Here is a 25,254-nt window from a genome sequence, read left to right as displayed (position 1 = left end):
AAGTCTAAATTTAATATATTTAATAAAATTAAAAAATAAAAGTGTGCCCAATTTATTTTTTATCCTTTATTTCTATAAATAAAATTGGGCCCTTTGTTATCTTATGGGCCCTTCTTTTGATTTGTAGCCTTTCAATGGCCCATGTTTAAATATATAGTTAAATAAAAAATATTTATTTTTTATTTATTTATCTAGAATAAACTAGAAGCATCAGAGAATATATCTTTATACTTGTCTCGGCAAATTCTGGGGCATCGCTCGTTGCCATCGAGATGGAGCACATGGACGCCGACCACCCCGGCGAACGATGCGACGCCGCGCAGGGGAACGCCCCGGGAGCGTTCTCTCCGCCGCTGGGCACCATAGCAGCCTCCGGCGGAGTCGGCGGTGCGGGCGTCCAGGAGAACGCGTGGAGTTTCCTCGCTTTGGCCCGCCAGCTCGTCGATCGGGGCGAGCCTTCCCTCGCTCTACAAGCGGTGAGTTCCCTGAGGAACACCTTTTGACGCTGTCGTTTTTTGGTGGCGTCATTGCTGTGTTGTTCTTGTTCGAGGGATCGGTGTTCTTGATGTTTTGTTTATCCTATTTCCTAATTCGCCGGCTTTGGGGATTTTTTTTGGGCCTTTCTCGCCTGTTTTGCGCGAGTTGGTATAAAATTAATAGAGGTATTTGCCCTATACCTAATTTATTTTGTTTGCTTACATAATATTGTGACGTTGTCTGCTATAGGAGGTGTGAAAATTTTGCAGGTTAAATGGAAGGTTACGATGTAGATATGTTTGTTCGGATTAGTATGAATGTTGCATGTTCGTTTTTCTCGAACCCGACATTTTCAGCATCCTCTTTGCAGTTTTTGCATCTTGAATTGTTCTTTCTCCAATCTAAGCAATTTTCCTCATCATTTTTTGTGAAGTTTCAGTTAAAATCACTACTCATTTTTAATTGCAATATCGACTAGGTGCATTGGTCCATTTGAGTAATCTTCTGTTTTTTTGCTTGATTTGGGGTAGATTCTTAATTTGTAGATATAATATCCAAGATAAGATTGTAGCTTCTAATATTATCATTTTGAGTTCAAATCGGAGGATGATGCTAGCAGTTTAACAAGAAAGAAAACTGATTTTAGTGTAAACTTAGTTTATTGATTGCTGATGCAACAGAAAGTTTAAACCCTTTAATCACACAAAAATTATCACAAATTAGATGAAGCATGAGGGCAACTATCTCGCATAGAGAACGGAGTCTCACATAGAGAAGAAATCTCACCCAGTGAATTGAAAGTAGAAAATTCTTATTGATTGAAATGGATCAATACATAGATATGCCATCATTTTTATAGTCTCCATTCTAAATAAATTAGAAATAAACAAGGAATTTGGGAAATGCATTAATGCTCTTTAATCCACAAAAGCTAATTACCAAGAAATTCTAATTATTACCAGCTGCTGATATTGAATTCAAAATCTAAAATTGATTTTATTCATTATTTGCATTATTTTTTCCTATCGGGTAGAACTCTACGTCAAGCAAGGTGTAAGCATGTGCAGCTCAGACGTTCTTTTGATTGAATAAGCAATAGAAGTAACACAATTTGAGACTTCACTTCTAATGAATGTATCTTTATTATCTTTTTCTTTGGATGCCCCTTCTGGTGAGTAAAAAATTAATCTACTTTATTCTTCCTTTTGGACTTTGTCTTTGTTTCCTTCCCTTCTGATTACCCTTGTGACAAAATCAACATATGAAAATGGATGTTCAAATTTCCTTCAATTGAGAATTGAACATATGTTTAAATAAATTGTCAAGGTAAATAAACAACACTATCAATTTTTCCAATGGTACAACTTAACATGAACGAAGGAGAGCCTTGGCACAATGGTAAAGTTGCTGCCATGTGACCTCGAGGTCATGGGTTCGAGTTGTTGAAACAACTTCTTGCAAAATGCAAGGTAAGGTTATATACAATAGACCCAATGTGATCCGACCCACACTAGCGAGAGCTTCGTGCATCACACTGTCCTTTACAAGTTAACATGAATTTAGAATTTTTGGAACTCTTGCATGCTGAACGAGAATTTATTGCATTAATAAGTACTTTATATTTTGGAAATAACATAGTTTTGTATGCTAATAATCATAATAAGAAGCAACTAATAATATCATGATTCTTATTATCATCATATAAATCATGGTAAGATCAATCATGTGGCGCGTTCCTTGCAAATGCAACGTGCCAAGGTGCCACGTGTATGCAAAACATGGGTAACACAAATCAATTTTAAATTTTAAATTTAAATGTCATTTAAGTGATAATGAATTTTACCTTATTAGAGAGATATTTCATTTTCCTAATAAATCTATGTAGTCTTCTTTGTTCTTTTTTTATTGTCCTAGTATCTATAGTAAATATTTTGCCTCAATATGCCCTCTGATTAACATGTAATTTGTGTTGCTTTTATTTGGTTCAAATGCATTTATATGATTCTTTGTTTTTGAATTTTTTTTTTCAGACTAGTTGATGTGAGCAGTGCCAGCTTTTTGGGCCTTAGTTCTCTTTTAAACATGTAGTCCATTTTGTTTCTTTTAGATTTTGAGTGACCACTTATCTAAAAACTTAAGCTATTGCAGAAGAATGCCATCTTTTTTTTTTCTTCCCTTCGAGTAATAATTCCCTACTCAAGTCTTGATGTATGTTCTCATTTTCTAGGGCTATGTTTTTTCTCAATTACTTACTTTTGTAAGATTAGAAACAGAGTACTATTCTGCTATAATTCTTATCCCAAAAGCTTAGGTTATTAGAAAAAGGTTTAGATCCATAGTTTTTGTATTTGAGGTGCTTTGCTACTTCTTGTGAGGTAAACACACGCAAGCATAGCAACCTGTGGAACACTTACCTGTCCAAGAATGGTGGCTTAGACAACTTCTATTGTTTATAGAAATCATTCTAAACTTCATTTGTTTCAGACTATAGCTCACTTTTACGTGGATAATTGCAACAAGTTAAATGTAGTAGATGATCCTTCGGGTTTAAAATTACTATTCACTAACAATTATATGTTCCTCTGAGAGGATATAATCAGAAAAAGATAGTTAAATGGTTTATTTAAATAAGTTTGAATCAATTATGTTAGAAATGCGAAGAGTAGAGGGTCCGAAGAGAGTTTAATGGTACGATATTATTTATCCAATCCTAAGCAATTGGGGTATACAGTTTAATGGTTTATGGTTGAGTTGTAGGGTCTGTGATATTGCCTTATTGGTATCAGAAACAAGTTTCAATGAATTTTTCCTGGAGCTAAAGTGACAAAGCAGACAATGGTAAAGCACAATGAAAATATTGCTAATGCAAAAAGTTTAAGTAAACCCAGAAATGAAGAAATCATGGGCAAGAGGCAGAGAATCTCACTACAAAGTGTTGCACAATTTCTTCACAGACACTCAGAGAAACTCTCATGTCCTAGGGTGTATACATCTTGTCTACCATTTTCCAGTTTGGACGAGCCCAGAACTCCTGTAATGCTTGAATGGATTGGTTATTACAAAAAAAAAAAAACAAACGAAAAGTGTTATTTTTAGTGTAATTGGGGTAATTTGAATGACATGGGGCAGGGAAAAAATTAGGTGAACATATAGCTTTCTTCACTAAGAAGAGCCTCAATATTAATAACCATTAGCAAGATTCCTTACTATTATCAAAAGTAGCTCGTGCATTAAAAAGCTGGTCTCTTTCTTAAAACAACAGTCAGTGATAATATACAGTATATTAGTGTACTAGAATTAGATGCAAGTTGTTGCTTTCCTTAAAAGTTTGTGGAGATTAACAAAGAATTACTCTAACAAGAGAATATTAATTAACTCATACAGATTAAGACTTGATGGGCTAAACTGACAAGATATTCGTCTAAAAGGAGGGTGCCAAATTATTCATACAGAGATGATTAAATAGTTCCTCTCTTTTGTTCGACACAAATTTTTCATGTGAGTAGCTTAACATTGTCCTACAAGTAGCCATCACAGCTATATTCTTGCATGACCTTATAGCTTTCTCTTATGGGCTTATGCCCTCCAATTAGATCTAGTAATTTCTTACTAAATTCCTGTTGTCATTTGCTAAACTTCTCCTTTTCTTTGCTTAAAACACTCGCTACTATATGACAAAATTGAGAGCATTTGTGGGTGGCGGTGTCAATAGATGAGAAGGGAAAGAATTGTCAGTTGACTGAATTAAAGGCCTCACAATACGACACAAAAGGTTGAAATCCAATTATATCGTTGATATTTGATATGCCACATGAATATTGGATGTGTGCGTCAATGGAGTACCACAATTGGAAACAGGTAAGAATTATGAGATAAGACTAGCCCTTAATCATCACCATAGTTGCCTTTTATGAAACCTGCCTTATGAGAACCTTTCATCATGAGCCATTGATGTCTAGTCTGATCCCAAGGTTACATATTGCTAAATTAATTTGGTTTTAATCATATGGTGAAGATGACAATTTTCTCCTAATGGGATCAAGGGATGACTCTTTCTAACCCTGATAAGTGCTTTATGGTGCCCATTCAGAAAGGTGTGGTGGTATGGAAATGATGCGATGCAAGCAAGAGTAGATAGGTTTTTTGGGGTAATTTTCAAAATGCTCCTAACAGTTAATTGCTTTTTCAAAATGCCCTCTGAGGTTTCCATTTTGTTTCTATGATGCTCTCTCTCTATTAACAAATGAATTATTTAGGTGGTAATCTAGAAGGGTGAAGTAAGGATTTTACCCTTATATTTTTACAGCTAAATGTAAACCTTGGGACTAGTTTTAACATCAATGATACCTTAGGGGGGCATTTTTTTTTTTTTAAAATGATATTAACCGTTGGGTGCATTTTAAAAATTACCCTTGTTTTTACAGTTACATACGCGGTATGCAGTAAAGTTTCCTTTCATTTTTCTTGTCACGAGTTCCTCCACTTTTGCTCATTGAACAAGAAAAGATCAATTCAAGGTGAAGTTTCCAAAACTGAAAACAAAGTTTCTCAAAGGAAAAGCTAAATCAAGACCGAGCTAATAAATTTATGTAGAAATTGAAGAATTATTTTCATGGTTGAACATGAAGATGCTAAGTCATTTTTTTTAGCAGTTTCCCATAGCTAAGTAGCTTGGGAACACTTAATGCAACTAATGGTTTTTCCTTGGTTGCTTAACAAGTTTATTGACAATATATGCGATTTTATTGGTTGCTCTGGGTTGCTTGTGTTGATCTTCTGGAGAGGTACTTTCTTCCTTAGAGGCCTGCAGGAAGGGTACTTAATTGGATTCCCTCCCTAGTTCTTGGGAAGTACTGAACAATAACTGTTTGCCCTGAAGGTGAGGAAAAGTAGTCGAATCCTTCCCGGTGCACTCTTGGGAAAGTGTTATTGTCCATGAAGAAGCATTTCCCCTCTCAAGATCTTGGAGGTCCGCGTAGGCTAGTAAGAGGGGGTGAATTGCCTGAGAAAAATAAATCATTTCTCGATCTTTGGACTTGATTAGTTAAGCACAATTAATTAAAATAAACAACAACATAAAAAGAAAAGAGGCTATAATATTTACTTGGTTATAATCTAGGTGGTTGTTAATCCAAGGCGTTGAAAGAGACCTCCTTTTTTGAAGACGGAGAAGAATATTACACTCTTTAAAAACTCAGAAAAAGACTAGGGATGAGTTACAAAAGTTATTGTTGTTTAATTTCTAACTCCAGGGGGTTTTTTATAGCCTCCTAGGATGATGTTTACCATTAGTTTTTGTCGCTCGGAGGCGCCTCCAAGGAGGTCCAAGGCGCCTCCAAGAAGATAAGCTTTATCCGTTGAAGATAAAGTTTTATCTTCAGCTAACGACTATTGAAGGCGCCTCCAATAGGTTTGCGGGCGCCTTCCATGAGGGCTCGAGGGTGCCTTCTATATCGTTGAGGGCGCCTTCCATGATCAGGCGTTGAAGGCACCTTCTATCTCTTGAAGGCGCCTCCAACAACTTCTGGTAGACTCTAAAGTTAACTTTAGAGTTGAATTTTCTTCATGCGGGTGATACTTCGGTCGTTTAGAGTTGAGCTCATTCAAACCCAACTCCGACCTCCTCCTTGAGCAGGCTTCCTTCCTGAGTCCTGACTTCTCATTCCTTGAATGTCGTGCACGTCCTTCTAGTCCACTAGTGTACTCTTTCGTAGCACCTCGTCCCTCGGATGTATCGAGTCTATCAACTCGCTCTTCGTGTTATTCTTCTCGCTAGTTACGTCTTCTGCTCAACTTCTTGTGCTCCAAAGTTCTAGCACAATTAGACACAAGACATTAAAATACAACAGGATCTAACACAAGGCATCAAAATATAATAGGATCTAACTTGACTTGGTTGACCATATCAAAACCAATCTGAGGTACTTAAACTACTGCTTTAGAATGACTACAAGATGAGGCTGGTAACAAACAACTTGTAGCATTTGAGAGACTTAGTTTGTCGTCTTAGGAATTTGTACTGTCTATCGCGCAGTTGAAACAAGTAGCATTCTTGAACGAATTTGTACTGTCTATCGCGCAGTTGAAACAAGTAGCATGCTTGAACTGCTTTATTGGTATCCATTTAATTAAATTGGATTGGAAACGATCTCTTAGATTTAGATGCAGTTAGTAAATTGTTGGGGCTTAGTTCAATATCTTTAAAAAGGTTTGTAGAATCTAACAAAAGAACAATTAATTTCTTTCTTAATGATTTGCGTATCATTTGATGAAGCACCTACTTTGACTGCAGTTGTGTGAAATCGATCCTTTGATGCTCTTCTAACGGCCCTAACATGTAGGTACTTGCAGCAATCAGATCGGGTGGCGGAGAACAAGCAGTGTTTGAAATTCTGCATCGGGCACGTGAGCTATACCGCAATCGATTGCAAACGGATGCTGCAGCAGACGAGTTGGCCTCATTGTTCGCAGAATGTGCTATTGCAGAAGCACAAGGACCAGCGAGGTCGTCCAACAATCCCCCATTGGCGCCTCTTCATGTTGGCCCTTCGATTCCGCTAGATTCTGAAGGGAGATCTTTCCTCGCTATGTCCGGGAGGCAGCAGGTTATGCTGGATGCATTCGCAGACGGGAGCAGTTTTGTGTGTCTCAAGTGTGGCGGTCTGGTTAGCACTAATCGCAAAGACGAACATTTTGCGTACTGGTGTAGCTAGATTCGCTCGGCGTCGTTGCACATGTGTACTCATATTGAGAAGTATGATATTGATCATTATCGCCGAGAAGAGTGTGATCCTCATCTAAATGCAGTTGTTTAGTACAAGAGAGGTTCTCAGATGGATTGGATCGAAACATGTGATTGTCTGCGTGAATCTTTCTCATGGATTGGATCTGAAAGATGTATTCGAATTCATGACTATGTAATATTGCGTTTATGTATAAGGAATCAAATAATTATTGTTGAGAGGTATAAATCAATAATCAAATCTATCATCATTTTTGCTAGTTAATAAATTTCATTATAAATTTTCATATTTAGCAAATATATTTACTAGTTTATAAAATTTGTAGGCAAGTCATAATTTATTTTCTCATGTACAACCCACTTCGTTTATTTTTATTAATAATTAGATATATTTTTTAATAATCCGATATTTCCGCATTTGAGGCTTTGAGCTAAGCTTCGTAAGGATGGGTTTTTTTGTTTTTTGACATTAAATCTGAACTACAATTTGAAAATTTCGAATTCTGTTCTTTAAATAACCGAACTGGATTAATTGAAATCGAACCAATTAAATTTTTAAAAAATTTTGATTAATTTTTTTAATAAAAATTAAATAAATCAAACTAATAAAATAAAATTAATTTGATAAAAAATCGAATTACCTGAATTTTTTTTACAAGTCTCCTAACACTGAGTTGAGTGTAACAAAATTGATTCAGCGAGTCAGGAATGCCGCCTCGCTTAACCAAGAAAATCAGAATATGAAGCTTGGAGATGCCCCTCATGTGAAGTGGCAGAGCATGACCATAATTAATTAAATTTTTTATTTTGTAGATAAAACAATAACCTTGTTATGTATTGCATTTGTTCAAAACCCAAAAAAAAAAAAAACAAGATTCAAGCGTTAAATTTTCAGCAGTTCACGAGAGTTTGAACAATTAATTAGGGAAAAAAACTGTATACTAATGCGTTGATAGAATTTTTTTTCTTAAATATAACACAATTAACCAAAATTTGATGTACTAAATAAAAATTTAAAAATGTACGTAATGCCAATCAAGCTTCCAGTCACTAGTCAATAGGAGAACTCAGAAAAAGGTTAGATGTGCTGCGAAGTGAAAATATTGAACCTCGATCGTTCAAACTCATAATGGTAGTAGTTGTCCTCTTGGCCGATAGAAAACAAGAACAATGTTTGCCTGAAAGAACAGATCAACAGATACAATTAGCCACGCTGAGAGAATAAATGTTCAAACGTGTAGGCTTTCATGAAGAAAATTAACATGTTGGTACATTGACAAACTGAAATTGGCATGGTGTGCAATAAGTTACAAAGGGCCTATTTCAAGTGTCGTTGCACCCATACCATGCGAAACAAGGTTTGAGTGACTACGTACCCGTTGAAATCCATATATGATCTTAGTCCAACGGCAAAGCCATCTTACGAGCAAGATGCTAAAACCAAAAAGCATGATAATGAAACAAGCAAGCAACATTACATGGTTCGGTGGCTTTTCAAAATGGTTAGGTGTTGTGTTTGATTATTTCACGGACAAAATACAATATTATTAGGCTACATAAAATGAAAGGACATCAGTTAGAACAAGCTTATAAATGGCATATAGAGTTGTGTTGGATATTCAAAAAATGAAAAACAAGTTCAACATAGCGCGTTACCTCTAGTGATATATAGTTAACATTTGAGACTCAAAAACAAGTCAGTTTGCAAATTTATCCACATCCGAGCCAATTACTAGTCTCCACTTTTAAGTGCCCACGATCCTTTGTTAGAATCACACAAATCACGCATTACCTGTAAATAATGGAACATCAGAAGTTGGAATGTCGAGAAAATTTGGTAAGATAGTATGCAAGATGACATATGATATAAATTCTACAAAACCCACATCAGAAGGAAAACAGAGACGGTGACTAACTTCACTATTTTATGATCATTCATTCTAGATTCAGTTAGGTTGTTAGTTTAAGTTAAGCATCCAAGCCAGTTTGTCAGTCTTTAGGGCACCTTCATCTAGATGAATAGAAAAACAAAAATAGACAAAATAGCAGCATATCCTGAAACCTAACCAACTAATTCTACATGAAAAACAAAAAAGCCTTTATGTCGACAAAAATTTTGCAGTGAGCATTGATTTCAAGCTATCATTCTGTTTTGTTTGCGATTGCATCCTCTGGTTAAGTTGAGGCCACCAATTTCTTCTTGCTGCTTTCAGAAGGTGTTACTAAGTTTAGCTTATTTTGTAGAACTCCAAACTAGATGACATTAAAGCTTTAGGTTCTTGAAGTCATACTATAACAAGTTAAAAACAAGAATGAATCATCAGTATCAATTATTTGAGGATCATTTGAGGATCTGCTACATGGATCTTAGTTCATCAGTTAACTTATATATAAAGTTTATGTTGGTAGTAATATCTAAATGGTCAAAATTTAATAGTTTCTTCAGTTTCCCTATAACCCACACTCTAATTTATTCATCTTGTTTAACTACTGAAGTTATTAGTCCTTTTGGAAAATGTTCATACCATTTGAACATATGTTCTCTTATTTTTCCATCTATTTAAGGAAACTTAAAACTGTCAACAAAGTAACATCCATGAATAATCATGTAACAGATCAATCGATGAAAAATCAGACCTAAAGATGAGAAAAAAATCAAGGTTGATCACCAATTTAGAACCATGGTCGTAGGGAAGTGATACTACCACATAATAACCTTTTAAATATTATTGCTATGATTGGATAATAATGCCATTCAAATTATGTTTATCTTAAGAAAATTAATATCATATATTACGGATTTTAATTGAAGGGGAGCCTTGGCGCAATGGTAGAGTTATTGCTATGTGACCAAGAGGTCACAGGTTCGAATCTTGGAAACAGCCTCTTGCAAAAAGCAAGATAAGACTGCGTACAATGGATTCTTCCCCGAGACCCTGTATGGCGAGAGCTTCTTGCACCCCTTTTTATTACATATTTTAATTAAATCTCAAAATATATTTTCTCAGTGTACAAATACATTGGTGGATTCAATGATTTATAATAGTGTCTTGGATAGAGGCAAATTGAAATAAAATATTCATGTGGCCAACACTCTTCATTCTGACGATCAATTCGTTAGCATATAAGCTCACATTTTAACTGAAATATCTCATCCACTCTTGTTGACTTTAGGTGTAAATATTATCTGTCCTGTTACATATAGTTGAAGATCAAAAACAAGAAAATAAGCTGACAAGGCATTGAAGGGTCCTTGAAGCAGCTTGAGTACTTGACAATGCCCACATATTAGGCTGACATTCAAAAGAGCGAACTGTACGTCTGTACCTATTGAAAAATTGAACCAACTAATTCTTGGATGGGTTAATGTTCTTCATTAGCAAGCGTCTAACAAATACAGAATAGATAGCTGGGGGAATTACCAACAAGGGTCCTTGATTTACATTCAAAGAGAGAATTCCCATGCCTCAGTATCAAGGACCTGAACTTTAAAAAATAAATAAATAAATTCAGCAGGGCATACTAATGTTTTTCCCAAAACATAGTTGTGTGGAAACCTGTTCAACAATGATTTTCCAAAAGGTAGGGCTAAACTTGTGTGTGTGTGTGTGCGTGCATGTTGTTGCCTTTAGACTGATTAATAGTAAAAGAATTTCAGCTATACCTTTTCTCAAAAAAAAAATGTTGAAACTATTGCACTTACCTGATTATAGTCAGAATCATTAATATCCTTCTGGAGACGAGCTTTAGCAGCCATGCGAACCTCCTGCTTATTGAGCTTTGCCTTAGGTTCTTTGCCCCTGAAAAGATCAATGACAACATCTCTGCCACAAGTGTGTCTAATATTAGCATGATTCAGAAAATTTAAACAAAGATAACATAACAAAGCTCGCAAAAGGGTATAACCTCAATCTATCAAGATCCGAACTCCCTGTAGATTTCAGAACATATGTGCCATGTACATCCACAGCGATTTGAGACACAATGGACTGGAGCTCAGATATAGGAGCAGATGCACCGTTGGCAGCAGCATTAATAATCGCTCTAATTTTAGGGTCTTCTCTTGGACGAGAAGAGTTGCTGATTGCCAAGCCCCTCAATTCATTGACTACTGAGTTTATACTGTAGGCGAAACAAATTCAAATCAATTACTGCATCAAACAACTACAATATACATGTAATGTAAAGCAGTCAGATGCACATCCATGCTGGACTGGGTGCTGAAAAAGATCTTGCAACTGACAAGCTACTGAAACTAGAATACCTGCAAGGAAACATCCTAAGTAAATAAGTCTTATATGCATTACCTACGAATTTTTTTATCCTTGAAAAATTTCTGGAGAATCTTTAGAAGATGCTCCTGTGTTTCACTTGACAGTGATGACACTGCTGTGTTCACTGCCTTATCTTTGCTTTCATGTACATCATCGGCTATTTTAACTCTTTTACCACTTGGAACAGGGACATGCATCTTTTCTCCTACAGACTTTTTTATGTTATTCCAGCATGCCAACCAAGCCTTTTCCTGATCATCCACAATTTTTGGATTGTTTCTAATAAATACAATGTCAGTAGACTTTATGAATTTCCAGTGCTTGAGGATGCGCCTTTCAACAGCCAATGGAATGAGTATAGATTTCAGGCCAGTGCACTTTGACGTTAACATCCTCAATCTGTCTGTTTGAATTATGGGATTCATACTGAATAAATAAAGAAGATAATCTCTATAAAGAGCAGCTTCGCCTTCATGTAACAATGAGCTCTTTGTAACCCACAATCCCTGTACCAAATCTGCATAATGTGGCAGCACTTTCAGAACATCTTCTTTCGAACTATCTGGAGCAAGATCCAAGAGTGCATTAAAATTATTCACCTGGCAAACCTGCACGCAGAGGTGAAGTATGATAAACCATCAGAAGGTAATATCAGATAATCAATAAAACCAATGAACTATGGTGCTCTTCTCTATTATGTCCTAACTACTGTATCATGAAATGAAATAGATCTCTGTAAGTGTAATTGACTCTTCATAAATGCAGTGGCAAAAACCTCATGCACTAGGATGCTGGTCTTATGAACAAGTGAATCCCATTAAGACAAATAATGAAATATATACCAGCCAATGAGAGTAGCAAGGACAGTTAAGTAGAGACAGGAGTCTGATGATCAAGTAATACACCATGGTGATAGGTATTCAGTGACAATTGATACAACAGGTAGGTAGGTCTTAGTTATTTGGTGTGTTTATTTATGGTGGTTTCTTTTCAGATACCTATACAAAGAATTTATTGAACTGAAAGAGGTTCAACAGAAAGAATAAAGCATGATGATTTCTCCCCTTTTCTTCAACTTTCCTCTCTCCTCACTTCTCTCATGTCCCAAGTCTCTTAACTCCTGATATAGTAAAGGGTCTTCACCACTTTCTCCTCTATTTTCTTCCTCTTCTTCTCACATTCTCATTTCCATTGCTCTGCTTCCTCTTCCGCACCTATCACATTCCTCTTTCTTCTATTTCACTTCTCCTATGGGCATGACTTCTCTGCTCCAAGATTCTCCCAGCCTGCCTCTTCTTCTCAGTCTTCTCTATCTCACTATTCAGCTTCTTTCCTCTTCACCAGCCATCTCAATCCTTGCTTTCTCCAATTGTAGTTCACTTCCTATCACACATTACCCTCTTCTTCCTCAGCCACTACCAGCTTGCCTCAATAACTGTACACCACTATACTGTCGCTCATTCCAGCTGCCATTTCACCAACATTCCCATCCCCAATTCAACAAGCCAAAGTTGAGTTTCATTAATGATTTAGATATATTCTAGTTTTCTCTCTTGCCACTTTGTCAATCTGGTATTCCTTCCTGCAGCAACTAAATGACAGTTAACGTAAGTAGGAATCACAGAGACTGATAGTACATAAACACCGGATCAGATAATTGAACAAACATGACACGGAAATAATGTCTAAATATAAAGTCAAACGACACATCAAGGTGGGTAAGTTTAAATTTTTTGGCAATTTTCAAATAATTACTATTTTCGTGGGACTCAGGCAGATTCTGTGATTCCATGTTTATGGGAAAATGATTTAAAATAGAATCATGAAATGATAATGAACATTTCTCATTCAACAATTCCCAAATTATGTTTCAGGAAATCAACTAAATTACATAAAATTTGAATTTAAACCTTCATACAAACTAAAAGATTAGTATGCCAGTGAGTTTTCTTAAAGAACTAAGGAATAATATCACAGTAACGATTCTTCAACTTCTATACAAATAAAATCCTAAAAGTATAAGGGTGTTTGCTTTCTTCTTAGGAATGCAGATCAGATAAAAAATTAAGCACAAAAAGAGATTAAACCTCAGAAAACCATTTCTTCAACCGCTTTTCCAAGGGGAGTGAGAGCAAGTGCCTACAGACACATGAAAAGGCAGATTTATTGCAGTTGCAAAATAAAAAATAAGAATCATGTTTCCAACAAGGATTCAGTTCAACTGACTATGGCCGACAAGAAATTAAAAAAAAAAATACAAGGCAAGATAAAATAAGGTTTTGGTGATTTTCATGCAATGCAGAGAATAAATCAGAATCTAGCTCATATTATTGATATGGAATATAACAAAAAGGAATTCCTAAGTCAGTAGGAACTCATCTTTTTTTAAAACAAAAAAGGAAAAAAAAATACAGCAAAAACCAGCTCATAGTAGAAGAAAACTCCTAGAATATCATTGATGGTGTAGGAGAGTTACTAGCACTTCATTGTACAAATAAAATTTCATTGTCTTGGAGTAAGTTGCTTGCTTAAGATGCAAATATGAAGTTAATGAGCATCACAGAGATTTACCAATAGGTTTGGTTTTAACAAATGCAGCAGTTAGATAAGATGCTCATAATAGATTTGTGTTTTGGAAAAGAGAACAAGAAGAGAACCTAAGCTAAGAATATTTTCTCAGAAATCAAAGGAACATGACAAATTTTCGTTTGATCTATGATAGTGAGAGTTCCATGTGCATAGGTTTTGAAATTACTATTGCAGTCAAATCATCAAAAACTCAAGAGTGAATTTCATTTAATAACTATGAAATCAAATCAATTATGCCCTTGCAGTCCTTTAAGAAAACCAAATGTTTAATAGAATGATTCGAACTGATATACACACGCAAAATGAAATATGGTTCAAGAAAAAGTAAGCCACGCAGGGTACAATGAAGAAAGACCTGCAGGACACAAGAAGAAGATCATAAGATGACACTGCAGCTGGAAGCCCTTACCTTAGAGAAAAGCTTGTGTTCTCTTATCGCCTGTTGATGTTCCAGGGTACAATGAGTTGATATAATCAGATCTAAGGCATCAATTCAATATGATAAATCAGAATCTAAATCACATATATGAAAAGGTGCAACCTTTGAGAACTAATAGCAGGGAAATAACATCAAAAAGTTATGTTTAGTAGTTCTCTAGTTTGAGGTCTCACGGTTTAATCATAAATGGAATTTGATGATGATCTTCTGCAATCATTTTCTGATGATATCTATCTGTAAAGTGGCTATCAATTGGATGATATTCTAGAGATATCCATGGCTGCAGATAGAACAATGAAGGAGATTTAACATTGTAAAAAAAATATTCTAGCAATTCAACAGAAAATTTCACAATATGAACCACCATCTAATACAGGTCAGGAGGTAAAGCTATTAGAGCATCTATTTCTTAAAAAAAATTCAATGAAAAACCCAATGAAGATTTAATAGGAAGCATTGTTTAACTCGGAGAACTACTAGGTATACTGTTTAGAGGCCATAGTCTAGCAGGGAAACAAAATGCAGCTTGAGTGTGTCCGAAAAACAGATACTTGCGCCTAGAGAGAAAAAGAGATGATCTTTTAGAAAAAAAGTATATGTAATGATCCTATTGAATCTTATGGAATTGCTCCGTAATGTTGTGTGAAAAAGTAATCATAAACATTACAAAATAACACATTGCTTTTGACTGGTTAACTTTATATTTTTCTTCAAATTGTTTATCCTAGTTAGATCTCCTTTCCAATCCTTTCTTTGCATAGCACATAGCATGCTTCTCTAATAAAGGAGAATAATTGAGAACTTGAGATTGACCAAAGAAGAAAATTTAGTTACTTGAATGATGAATCTATGTGAGTTGTTCCTTCATACAAAAGACTGAGAACTTTGTTCACAGTTATCCTTGATATATCATAGCTAAGTTAGAAATTAAAATAAATTTGATTGAGCAAACCAAAAATTAAAGAGAGAAGAATCAAAAGTAGAAAGGTAATCAAATCAATAATGAGGTACATGGAGCTTCAAACCTCTTCTATTTCTCCACCATCATTCGAACCTGCCTGGCCCAACTTTTCCTGTTCAGGAAAAAGAAATTTGAAGTTTTCAGTAATACAGTATTTAAATGGTAAAACGTTGATGAAGGCTGAAGCATCAAAGACACATTCTAGACTGAATATAATTATGATGTAAGATAATACTAGAAAACTGTAGAAGCAGCCCTGACAAAGAGAAAATCACTCCACCTAAATTAGATTGGCTTCTATTAGGATATTTACTTATTTACTAAAGAGAGTATGCATATGTTAGAGATATTAGTATTAATAGGTTTATTGGTGTAACAGGTTGAATTTTGCATTAGGTTTAGAGTAGTCTAAGGTTCTATATATAGAACCATGTAATGGTTAAACCCATCATTATATGTAATATAATATTCAGCTTTTCCTAATTTCTTCATGGTATGAGAGCCACCCATTTAGTGTTTGAATTTTCCAAAAAGATTCTCTTCAGGGGAGAAGTTATCCCTCATCTATTGATCATCTCACCTCTATCATCATTGTCATGCTTGTGTCAAACCCTTCATCACTGCCATCGCCACAGCTGAAAATAGGAATTTGTGGCTCTAATGAAAAACCTCACTCTACTACAGTGTGGCCTTATGCACATAAGATTGTCACTTTTGTGAAGTTTCATGAATCCACGCAACTAGAATCAATTGTTCATTGTCGATTTCTCTGCCAACTTCATCTAGATGTATGATGCCTCATGAAACTGATGTAGAAGATTCACATTTGGCTGCACTAGATGTATGGCATCTACAGGGGCCAAACTGGCTACCTACACATATATTCACGGTCACCAAGCTGACTCCACTGTACTGTATGCAATGCATCACACCTCATCTTCTGCTAGATCCAAGATTCACCTCAATCATCCCAATGTTAAGCGTGAGGGAGAAACCACATCGATTGTTGTCAAATCACATATTTGTGCAATCCCACCTGCTACCATCCTGAGGTTCATGATGCACCAATGGATCTACTGACATCTTAAACAGCTACCCATGTAAGTCCTGACTCTAATATTGCTCGCGACACTTCCTCTCCATAGTGAGAACTATCTTGCAGTGAACTAGCCATCTCTACACTGCAACAACAAAAAATTGATAACTTTGTCCTCCTTCCAACAAGACAAGGCAACCTTTATGCATCGTCCTTGATGATAGTGTAGCTCTCTAAAAGCTTAAGCTTGATAAGGATCAAAAGGCTTTCCTTGATTGTAAGGCATGTGACTGCATTGTTGACAACACCAGTGAAAGTTTTCTATGTAGGAGATTGTCATAGCTGGCACTCCATCTCTCCAGAAAATTGATTAATTTTGGTATACATTTCTTACCTTGAGTATATGAATTCCATGCGCAATTCAGTAAAGCAATGCACGGTTGTGTACAGCTCGATAAACCATCAAATCAAGAAGAGGAAACCCTACCACCAAATCACCATGGCATAATATGGAAAACCATGCAGAGGGAAGCCTACCACTGAAGATATTGCAGGATAGTGTTAGAAACATAGAGAGAACCATATCAATTAAACGGCTATGGCATAAGGTTGAAACCAAGCAGAGAAATCTACCACTGAAATCACTACAACATAACAGTTGAATCAAGCAATGGAAAACCAGTCAAAGCTGCTGCGACATAATGTCAAACCCAAATGCAGAGAATCCTAACATTGAACCTGCTATGATTTAAGGCCAGAACCAAACATAGGAGCAGGCCTCTATTCAAAACCCTACCACCAAAATCATTACAAGGATAGCAGATCAATGATCATGCTCACCTGGACACAAATAGAACTACTACCAGCCCCTGCTTCCGATCCTAATACATAGTGAACTCTATCAACTAGCTCTAGACCAAGGTCAAACATGAATTGCATGCTTCATTAACAATATAAGTTTTGTTTTGCTTCCATACGAATATCAATATTTTTCATGTCCTTATAGTAGTATCTAATCTATAGTCTGCTTATGAGAATTTATCCAGTTCACTGGACATAGATAGGATATATTAAAAGATATATATAGATATATTAAAAACTAGACAAAGATACTATATATGCTCCAGCTTGAGGGGAGTGCTAGAGATATTAGTATAAATAAGGTTATTACAATTTTATATTTAAGGTTACGCCTTAAGTCCTAATATATTAAAGGTTATCCCATCTTTATTGAGTATATAATATTTAATTTTCCCTAGTTTTTACAATATTCATCAAAACAAATTGACACAAGTAAAAAATGTTTCCCAATAACACAGATTAGGCAACAAATGATGTACAAAATTTTAAAAACAAAAGAATATGCAATAACTGATCAAGATGCAATATCAAAACAGTAAATTATGTAGTGTCATAAGCTCAGAGATATAAATAAAAGAGTTTAAAAACATATGAAGAACATACTGTTCAATCCCTGAGAATTGCAAGAACGTGAAAACGAGAAAAGAAATAAGATTATCAATTAGACCACGTTGCTATCATTAGCACCACTATGAAAAGAATATGCTGAAAACATTAAGATACTCCTATGATGAATATCTAAAATAGAACGATAGATATCCATCCTGCTAAACAAATGTAGGACAAAACAGGGAAAATGTGAAAACATCAACTAGTAGCCTATGATACTTAGACTTGACATTTTTCACTTCTGCTAGTGTCAACAGTAAAAAAGTATGAAATAGCAGTCTAATGAGCTGAACTCCTCTATTTCATCAGACCAAAATGAAGCAAAGGAAGAAAGAGGAAGAATAGTACAAGGGTTTTGACAACATCAACCAGCAAAGACTTTATGCTCTATAATGACTGGATACAATTCCACAATGACTCGCGGAATAGCTACTCATGCACAACTTGCAATACAGCCTCACAAGGATTTTCTTCAATTCGTGAAGAGCTATGTGAGGATCTCACTATAAGAACTAGTGTTCTCTTCAACTCACAAACAATTTCAAAAGGGTTAAAGCTTCAAACAGCTTCCGTGAAACCATCAAAAAACTCTATGGACATAGTTGCACCCTCTTCTTTTTCTCCTTCATCTCCTTCTTCCACCTCTAACTTGCAACCGGAACTAGGCGTCAAGAATCCAGCACAATACCAAATTTGTCTTGTTTCAGACAACCACCGAAGCTCCAGTTCAGCTTGTAACGAGATTTTAAACCTTTCTACCCATCAATCAATGTTAATTGCACAACTTAGGTGGTGGCACATGATGTGAATCAGATTCAATTAAAGCCCATTGTAATCAAATAAAAACCATTTTGATTGATGCTAACCTAGTATAGACAAGTCCTCTAGCAAACAAAAAAGGATTCAGAAGAGAACGGAAAGAGAGGAGATGGATGCAAGTACAAGTGTATAGCTGTACAGGAATTTTCTGGGAAGGGCAGAGGATACATGTAGTCATGTGCCACTGTTTTTTATTTTTTTATACATAGGCTTGTGGTTGTTGCATTTATCAAAATATATATAAGAGGGGAAAAATATTTCAGAACAATAAACACCGAATATGAAAAGAATTAATTAGATAGCAAGTCAATGACGAGAAAGACTACTAGCAATACTATTCATGACAAACTTTAGATTAGAGATTTCTCACTAAGATTGGGTGTTTTCGTGAAACAAGAAAGGCTGTGTTATAGCATATTTAAGGTCCCTAACTACTTTTATTGGAGGCACATTCACAAAGCCTTTGCTTCTTTGTAAAACATTGTGCAGCATTGTAGGATGGTGAAAGACAAAAGAAGCCTTCAGGTGAAAATGCCACAAAATATCTTTAACAAGGGACTTGGTAATATCAAAGACCTTTTTCAATTTAAAGTGTTATTTTTGTGAGCAAGGGAGTTAGAAACGAAATTCACCTGCTTGATTGGTAAACCTACAGCATTGATGTCAGATTTTGCACTTGATTCCGCACTCTGCACATTTTGTTTCATCTTAGGATTTAAGTATGCTATTGATGGGCGGAGTTGGACAACTGCATGTACAGGATTTAAGTGCAACTGCAAGCAATGAAATTAAGAAAATTAAGTTTCTCTTGACAAATGTAGGCCATTGATATAAACAAGCCAAACAGCATACAACATATACATCATAAATAAGAAACTAATTTGAGAGTGGTAAGCAACAATATCCATCCACTAGGACAATGAAACCCGTGATTAAAGTTTTGTTTCCTTGAAAGAATGGAAAAGAAAACAAGGAAAGAGAAAAATGAGCATTTCCTTTGAAGAAAGTTGGGTATGGAAAGAAGCTAGAAGAAAATTCTTGTCCACTCAAAATTGATCCTGCTAACTTGAGTGAACATTATCAATTCAGACACATGTCTCCCCACACTCTTGGACTTTGCCCTCCACTATGAGCCTTCCTATTGCATCTACAATCTCTGCCTCTGGAAGAAGATTCACACACACACATACAAACACACCTAGAGGAATAATATACTACTCTTCCTTTCATTTCCTATTACCTCTTTTCTTTCTCTTGTATCCTGTACCCCTTCAAGGAAACAAAGCCTAAGTCATTTCTTACAATTTTTACCAGGGAAATAAATTGAAGCTATAACTCTAAAAGAGAGATTGTTTGCTTTTGCTCTTCATTAAAGTTCTTGTTTGAAGAAGTTATATTTTTAGCACTAAATAATGACCAGGCTATGAGCTTATCAGTGAAAGCAGGTATTTCTATGTAAAAAAGACTGTTCCAAGATTACCCATGTAAAGTAGTAAAATATGTCAGAATCTATTTAATGTCGATTAGACAACGAGATTCTATCAAGTTAATTGATTGGGTGACAAATGAGTAAAATTTTGCCTTTTATGGAAGCACATCTAACATCATTCTTCTTACAGTAAAATGTGAGGAAAAGATGACCCAACCGTCAGGAAACAAAAGAAAATAGCAAGAGGTGATAGACATTGTAATAGAGAGAGATGAGGCTAATCATACAAGCCCAAACAAAGTTTGCAAATCCAAGTTAAATTCCCAATCTTAATATCTATATATTCTTAAGCAAATCCAGTATCAAACCCATCTGCTAATGATATGTAATTTGTGGGCATCTGATATAATTTCAAGGGCATCTATATTCTATACCACTGGCAACACATCCATGTTGACTAAAACGAACTGAAATTTAAAATTTGTAACGATGAATAGAAAATCTGGTAATTTGCGAAATTAATTTAGATTTTCTGAAAGAAAAAATGTGAACTATGTTGAACTAGAAGCAAAAAAAGGTACCTGGTTTCCATTCAACATCCCGACAGCATAAGTAGCTACTAAAGGTGTTTTTGATGAAGACAATGTCTGGAAAAAGTGGAATCAAGTGTCAGGGTGATGAAAACTTTGCGATACAAGAAACCTACATATCACTCACTAAAGTAATTGCAAAAGTAGCTATCTGGCAATCATTTCAAGTGCCACTAAGTTTCATACCAATGGACTCAGCGGTGAAACAAAAAAAAATGGGACAAAAAGTTGTGTAGACGAATAAAATATAAGCATATGTGAAAAAAAACAAAGAGCACCTAAGTATACTAGGAGAATAAATTGATTGATTAGTGATAAATAAAGGCAATCCATAACCCGGTCCACCCAATGAGGGTTGTAAATGCACAAATCGTTCCCTAACCAGTTCAATACTAAACTTAATAAGAGTTCATGTATATTTTAAATATTAGAAATGGAAAATAATGAAACTTGAACATATTTTAAAGCAAGATAAGATAGACAAGCAAGCTTCAACACTTGTGAATTTAACTCGTTAATGTTCATGAAGATTGAAGAATGCTAGTGAATAGTTTATGAACTGGGTTGTTTAAAAGTTTGTCCAGGGCTCATTTATGATCTTGGTTATTTAACCTTTTGTCTGAATATATAAAGCATATAATAAATATGCATATCCAATTATACGTTTAGATATATGGGGATGGCAATGGATGGGGTGCACATGATTTTTACCATACTAATTAAACAAGTACTAAATGTCTTTGTTGATTATCATCAAATAACAAATATATGGCCAACATATCATGCAACTACTAATAATACCATCGAATTATCACGAACAACCAAAGGACTTATTTGGGAAGGAGTTGTGGGGGGAAATTATCCACCTAAGGCAGTGGAATATGTATTTATATATTGACAGGTACCTAACCTGTCGAAATATCTTAAAATACTTGCAATTATCCAACTTAATTAGTATTGGAACCTGACCAGCTTAAGTAGGGTACCCAATTAGTAAGGTACCTGTACCTATTGTCATTCTTAACTATTTTTGTTCAGGTAGGATGCTTTACAATATTCTCAATAAATTCTAACATCAAACTTTGGCTAAGGACAATGGGGAATCTTATCTCTATTGACCCTCACCATCTTTAAGGAAGTTATAACATGCCAACACTCAATACTATGATGATTTCAATCAAGCAGCGGATCAAGATATGTCAAACATGCCGGATGGAAATAAGTATTTAAATCTTCGAACAAAGATAGCATTATCAACTAAATACCTTCATCTCCATGCAACAATATGTTACATGGAAAGGCTAAGAGAAAACATCAATCAAAGGGGCATTTAATGAATCTAAAGCATAATGGCCATCAAACTAGAAGCCCCAAGTCTAAAATTTGTCATGAATTTACGCTCTCGAAGCATAAATGACTCTCTGCGATGTCCATCCAACAAGAAGGTGAAATACAAGGTCACATGGTTGATACCTGCTTCTCTGTAACCTTAGGGTTCAGGGGTGTCTTGATCTGGATTCTCCTATCCAATATCCAGACTCAAGTCTATCTCAATATTTGATTTTTTTGGCTTTACGGACCTGAAAAGGACAAAAATAGCTAAAGAAGGTTGTAATAATACTACAACAACAAGAATCAAGCCTTATCCCACTAGGTGGGGTTGTCTAAGGTTGTAATAATGCAAAAGCAAATGAACAATAAAACAAAACAAAAAAAAAGGAAAACACACTTGATACTGAATCTATTGAACATACCTTGTCACATCTTTCATTCAGTTCATATGGTCTCCAAGAAGGTCTAAGTACATATTGCAAAATATATAGCTGAAAAAACAAGAAGTTTGTAAATGGAGTCGTACATTAAATATGATTGAAAGAACTATTCATTTAAGACACGCAAAATCCATATGAAACTATGTTCAGTTGATAATGCTATCAAGATTGTTTTTTCCCCTTGTCACTGACACTACCTAGTTGAGGATATCTTATGACACACATGCTTATTTGTCTTAATTGAAGTCTCAAAATAAATTTTTTGTTTCTATTTATGTTGGGTAAAGTATTCAAATAGGCAAAGTATTCAAAAATCATATTTCCAATGATAATTTTGAGGAAAATTCCAACTCCACAAAACTTGGAATTCCAAACTCCATCCAAAAGTGTAGATTTGTATGCCCATCCTTTTTCATTACTAGTTAAGGAGGCAAGTTTAATTTCCTATTCACAAGTCAGAAAAAGAAGAAACATAATGCCATTCCTAGCCTCCAAATACTAAAATTGAAGTCTAATTTCCTGAAATATCATTTTTGTCAAGGAATTATGATCCATCTCTAGGTTCCAGCGTCCAGACAATGTACATAGCACCCAGCAAGAATGACAGCGACCACAACTATGCTCCAGTACTTGGTTGCCAAAGTAACAACGATGAACTTCCAAATTTAACATTATAGAGAAGAAAAGACTTACATAGGTATCCTCATCGAGAGGAGTTGGAGAACAGAAGACGTCGATCTCGCGAACCACTGTATCATCCTCTTCCACTTCCTCCTCGAAACCTCCATCAACATCCATCGCACCGCTCTCTGCGTCCTCTGCGTCCGGGCGGGACGACGAGGGGTCAACTCCAGGCTCCTCCTTGACGGGGTCTGGACAAGAAGCGGGATGAGAGGAAGGTTTGGTGTCGGGATCGGGCTTAATCCGGATCGGAGGCTCGTTCTTGACCTTGCCCTTCATCTTGGGTTGGAAGCGGGATCGCGGGGCGGGCTTGGCGGCGCCGTGGGAGAAGTTGAGATCGAGGGCCATGTCGAGGTCCATCGCCTCTCCGCATGCGGGATCGATGCCGTCCTCGCCGCCGCCGTCCATCTCTCTCTCCTGTCTCCTCCTCCTTCCCGCAGTTGCTTGCGTTGCGTGCGCTCCAAACGGTTATCGAAGGCGCTTAAACCCTGACAGGGTCGAAGAAAATGGTAAGAGGTGGGACAGCCTGTCCGTCGGAAACTGTCATATATATATATTTGAGATTAAATAACTATATTATTTTCCATTAAATAACACCCGTATAAATAGGTATACGACTTAGTCTTTCCTTTTTATTCCAATTTAATTAAAATTACTATACATTTAATATTATTATATTTTTTTTTGATAAATTTAATTAAAATTATTTTCAAGGAGAGGGTGTTTGACTGAGCTTATAAACTCTTTAAAATAATTTATAAGTTATTTTGGAACTTATAAGCTCTTCAAATTTGTTTGATAAATTTTTTTTCAAACAACTTATAAGCTGTCAAAATAAACTGTTTTGGAGCTTATAAGCTATTTTTAAAAAAATATGGAAGACCATACTTTAAAAAAAATATATTATTTTAATAATTTTTTCTCTAAAATATCCTTATATAATTTCATAAATCATTATCTTATCCTCCATAAATTTTTATAAACATAATATCTTTCTATCTCCGCCAACTTCTCTTTCGGCGCTGTGTCATCTTTTTCGTCAACGCCTCTGTCCAGATGCAGAAATTCACCCAAAATCCTTTATTAATAAAAAAACTCAAAACCCTCTATTAATAGTATTATACAATTTTTGATAATTTTATTAATAAAAAGATCTTATAATAACAAACACATCAATACCTTTAAGTTGATTTAATAAGTTTATCCAAACACTTTAACAACTTATTTTTAAAATAAGACCTAACAACTTATAAGCTCCTAAAATAACTTATAATCATAATTACTACTAAAAGCTATGTTATAAATTAATAGCCAAGTTGATATAGATTTATAAAATTAAACAATATTTCTTAATTTATTTTCTCCTAACGATACGAGAGGGTTGTGGAGGGGCCGTCAAGATGATAGATTTTATTTTATTTTTTTTACCAAATATCTTATAAATTAATTAGATTAAATTTAAATAATTTATTTTTTTTAAAAAAAATTCAAAAATAAGTGTAATAATTTTTTTAAATAACGCAAGTGTCTCGTTCTTATAATCTAATTATCGTGAAGATAACTAAAAAATTCCCTATCAATTCCCAAGGATAAATCACGACCACATCAAGTCGTCAGTGTTCAATTTTTAATTCAATTAATCTTGGAGATGATTGATCCAGTCCCACATAAATTTTCCACTCATCCTAACAGTAAATCATAAAAACACAACATCAAATCATTGACAAATGACCCCCCACGGTCTTCGTCATCCCTGTAAGACCATCCAATGCTGCCCGTGAAAACAAACTCGTGGACTTTTTCCTTCAGTCCACGACCCCTCAACGCAAATTTTTCCACTAAATTCATGAAAGCAAACTCATGGGCTTTTTACGCTCTGAGGCGCTTCAGCCGTGACCACTCAACCCAAATTTTCCATGACAAATATGTCCCAACAAAAATCCAACTGCAGCACTCTGAGTAAACTCCTATTGCA

General features: G+C 35.4%; 2 protein-coding genes across 3 annotated transcripts; one reads left to right on the top strand and one right to left on the bottom strand.

Moving 5' to 3' along the window:
* Positions 1-220: 220 nt before the first annotated feature.
* On the top strand, positions 221-7,448 carry LOC122036707. Of its 2 annotated transcripts, none has more exons than XM_042596110.1 (2): positions 221-476; positions 6,829-7,448. In XM_042596110.1, exons 1-2 carry the CDS (start codon positions 308-310, stop codon positions 7,188-7,190), a joined length of 531 nt encoding a protein of 176 aa, XP_042452044.1. In that variant the 5' UTR covers positions 221-307; the 3' UTR covers positions 7,191-7,448. The 2 variants fall into 2 exon arrangements, with proteins under 2 accessions (XP_042452044.1, XP_042452043.1); XM_042596109.1 differs by having other exon boundaries at positions 226-476; positions 6,819-7,448.
* Positions 7,449-8,140: 692 nt separating this feature from the next.
* Positions 8,141-23,795, bottom strand: LOC122036698 (DNA-directed RNA polymerase III subunit RPC5-like). Its single transcript, XM_042596099.1, has 14 exons — positions 23,292-23,795; positions 22,581-22,649; positions 20,818-20,883; positions 19,440-19,580; positions 15,547-15,594; positions 14,695-14,801; positions 14,522-14,562; positions 14,425-14,437; positions 13,581-13,632; positions 11,527-12,101; positions 11,126-11,341; positions 10,923-11,043; positions 8,876-9,011; positions 8,141-8,397 (listed from the first exon to the last, which is right to left on the bottom strand). The coding sequence occupies exons 1-13, from the start codon at positions 23,685-23,687 to the stop codon at positions 8,952-8,954; spliced, it is 1,905 nt and encodes a 634-aa protein (XP_042452033.1). The 5' UTR covers positions 23,688-23,795; the 3' UTR covers positions 8,141-8,397; positions 8,876-8,951.
* Positions 23,796-25,254: the final 1,459 nt, after the last annotated feature.

This window comes from Zingiber officinale, unplaced genomic scaffold (assembly GCF_018446385.1).
Source record: "Zingiber officinale cultivar Zhangliang unplaced genomic scaffold, Zo_v1.1 ctg198, whole genome shotgun sequence".
In the NCBI taxonomy this organism is placed as follows: Eukaryota; Viridiplantae; Streptophyta; class Magnoliopsida; order Zingiberales; family Zingiberaceae; genus Zingiber; species Zingiber officinale.
This window is presented reverse-complemented; position numbering and strand designations above follow the sequence as displayed.

Coding starts and splice junctions, on each gene's coding strand:
- LOC122036707 (XM_042596109.1), top strand. CDS start 273: ATGGAGCACATGGACGCCGACCACCCCGGCGAACGATGCGACGCCGCG. Junction 477..6,818: donor CTTCCCTCGCTCTACAAGCG/GTGAGTTCCCTG, acceptor CCTAACATGTAG/GTACTTGCAGCAATCAGATC.
- LOC122036698 (XM_042596099.1), bottom strand. CDS start 23,687: ATGGACGGCGGCGGCGAGGACGGCATCGATCCCGCATGCGGAGAGGCG. Junction 22,650..23,291: donor CTCTCGATGAGGATACCTAT/GTAAGTCTTTTC, acceptor TTGTTTTTTCAG/CTATATATTTTGCAATATGT. Junction 14,563..14,694: donor ATTCCATTTATGATTAAACC/GTGAGACCTCAA, acceptor TTGATGCCTTAG/ATCTGATTATATCAACTCAT.